We start from the raw sequence: 2,141 nt of genomic DNA, 5'->3' as shown, positions 1-2,141 counted from the left end.
TTTTTCTCTCTATCCCTTCTCTTCACTTGTAACAACACTTAGATTTAAGACATAACTCAACCAGTGCTGTAGTTGACAATAGGATGACACTGCACATCCACACCAGCCAGTCCAACAGCATCCTTGTTGCATCCTTGTACAATTCTGTTGGGATCCCACAGTGCTGCCTCCTGTCAAGAGGGAAGCCTGAGCTCCTAATCATCACTAACTCCCTATTTTAATTAAAACAGTAGTTTGGAAGACAGTTTAACCTGCAACTATAATTTTGTAGGAAAGTTTAGGAAGATTTTTATTTTTTTTTTAAATAGCATTAAAAGACCTTTGCAGTTTATTCTCTTCAGCATTTAGATGTGGGGTTTTACTTTAGATTGCCAGACTGTGATCTGGGGAAAACTGTCTGGTAAGATAAGAAATTTGCTGTTAAACTCCACTTCTGCTTGAGAACTGTTGTTTTGAGTGTTGATGGAATTTCTTGTATTCACTAGTTCTGTTACTGTGTTGCATTTAACAGTTCCCAAAAAAATGAGAATCAAGTGTTTTGTGAATGCTTTGGAGGTCTGCACTGAAATCCTCTGAAGCTGGTCGTTACTGTGTTATGGGCATACAGATAAAAAGCATTCCCTAAATTTCAAAATTATAACCCACACATTTAGCCTGCTGTATATTTGGGACATGTTGCCCAAGAAAGATGGGCATCCAGTGATTCCTCATGACACTAAACATCCTAACCAGCTACTGCACAACATGTACAGTCCCCACCAGTTTTAAATGTACCCACACTGGCCACTGATGCTCATGCAGGAAGATCACACATCCCATGGAAGTGCAGAGACAGGACTTAAGATGACATGAAAGGCAGAGTGAGGCAGAGCAGGGTGATGGGCTGGAGGAGGTGAGGGCCCTTCAGACACTGAGGCTTTTCTATCCCAAAGGCAACCATTTCACATGTGGTACTGAACAACCACACACAAATATGAGTGTACTTGCTACTTCTCCCTGAACAGTTACATGACCATTACCCTCCTCAGATGGAACAGTCAGTCAAGTCAATTGAGTATAATTCTACTGAGGAACTTCTGCAGGGTCATATTTCCAAATCTGGGGGCTTCTGGTTTGTTTTTGGCCTGTTTAGTTTCTTTTTGTCAAAAACACAGGTACTAGATCAGTATTTTGGCAGCAAATTGACCATTTTTGCATAAGTGCTTGCAAAATGCTAGTCCACTTAATTTACATAAGCTTTTGAATTCACTTCAGCAAATTATCTGACCAGAAAATCAGATCCAATACACAGATGTGAATTATAACAGGCTAATTACCTACAGCACTGCTATGCAGGTAATTATACCACTTCTACATTCAGTTGAGGTCTAGAAGCAGAACAGCTTCCATCTTATGGCACAAAAGCTCAGCTGCTAAATCACATCCAAGCTCCCTCCACTCAGAAACAATTATACCACCTGTATGGAGTCAGCTGCCTTCATGTTTCTTATGAAATACTAAAGTAAAAATATGAAATTATTATTTTAAAGCCCAAAACGTTTGCATTTTTAAGTAGTAATTAGGTACAAAATAGCATTATTTGATAGACATAAAGACTTTAAATAAATTATTGCCTGCACTTGAATAGGAAACTGAGAGCTAAACACAGGTCAGACTTCAAACTTCTGAAATTCAAGAGATAGATTTGATTTGATAGATAAATGACATGATAGTGGAATACGTATCTGGAAAACAAAACCAGTAAACCTAAACCACCTGCTGGTAAAGTTTCAGCATTATCACCAGCTTAGTATTTTTTTTTATTAATAAACTCAATTAATTAATACCAAAATAGACTCCCTTTGACATGCTTACCTATGAATTTTTCCGTTGCCATTTCTCGAGCTGCCAGATCCCCAAAGACTCCCTTCAGGCTCCCGATGAGCCCCCGGACCTCCTGGCTCTCTGTGAAACTCTCCAGGACGTTCCTGCTGCTGCCGACCCCGGCCTCGGGCTCCCTGCCTTCCTCCGGCTCCGGCCCCGCTCCATCCATCTCGCCCAGAGCCATGCCCGAGCGGGCAGCGCTTCCCGCAGGACCTGGGCAGAAGGACCGGGCAGTCACTTCACCCCTCAGGAAGCCCAGGCCTCCCGCCTCCCGCCTC

At 42.0% G+C, this 2,141-nt stretch overlaps 1 protein-coding gene across 1 annotated transcript in view; it reads right to left on the bottom strand.

Moving 5' to 3' along the window:
• The window catches only part of TBCD (tubulin folding cofactor D), a 112,602-nt gene extending 110,555 nt beyond the window's left edge, over nucleotides 1-2,047 (bottom strand). Inside the window, exon 1 of the mRNA XM_010008241.1 lies at nucleotides 1,855-2,047. Coding sequence (XP_010006543.1) covers nucleotides 1,855-2,047 — 193 coding nt within the window. The remainder of the gene's footprint in view (nucleotides 1-1,854) is intronic.
• Between the last annotated feature and the right edge of the window lie 94 nt (nucleotides 2,048-2,141).

This window comes from Chaetura pelagica, unplaced genomic scaffold, assembly GCF_000747805.2.
Source record: "Chaetura pelagica isolate M959 unplaced genomic scaffold, ChaPel_1.0 scaffold471, whole genome shotgun sequence".
NCBI lineage: Eukaryota > Metazoa > Chordata > Aves > Apodiformes > Apodidae > Chaetura > Chaetura pelagica.
The sequence above is the reverse complement of the archived record's forward strand: the minus strand, read 5'-3'. Positions and strand labels throughout refer to the sequence as shown.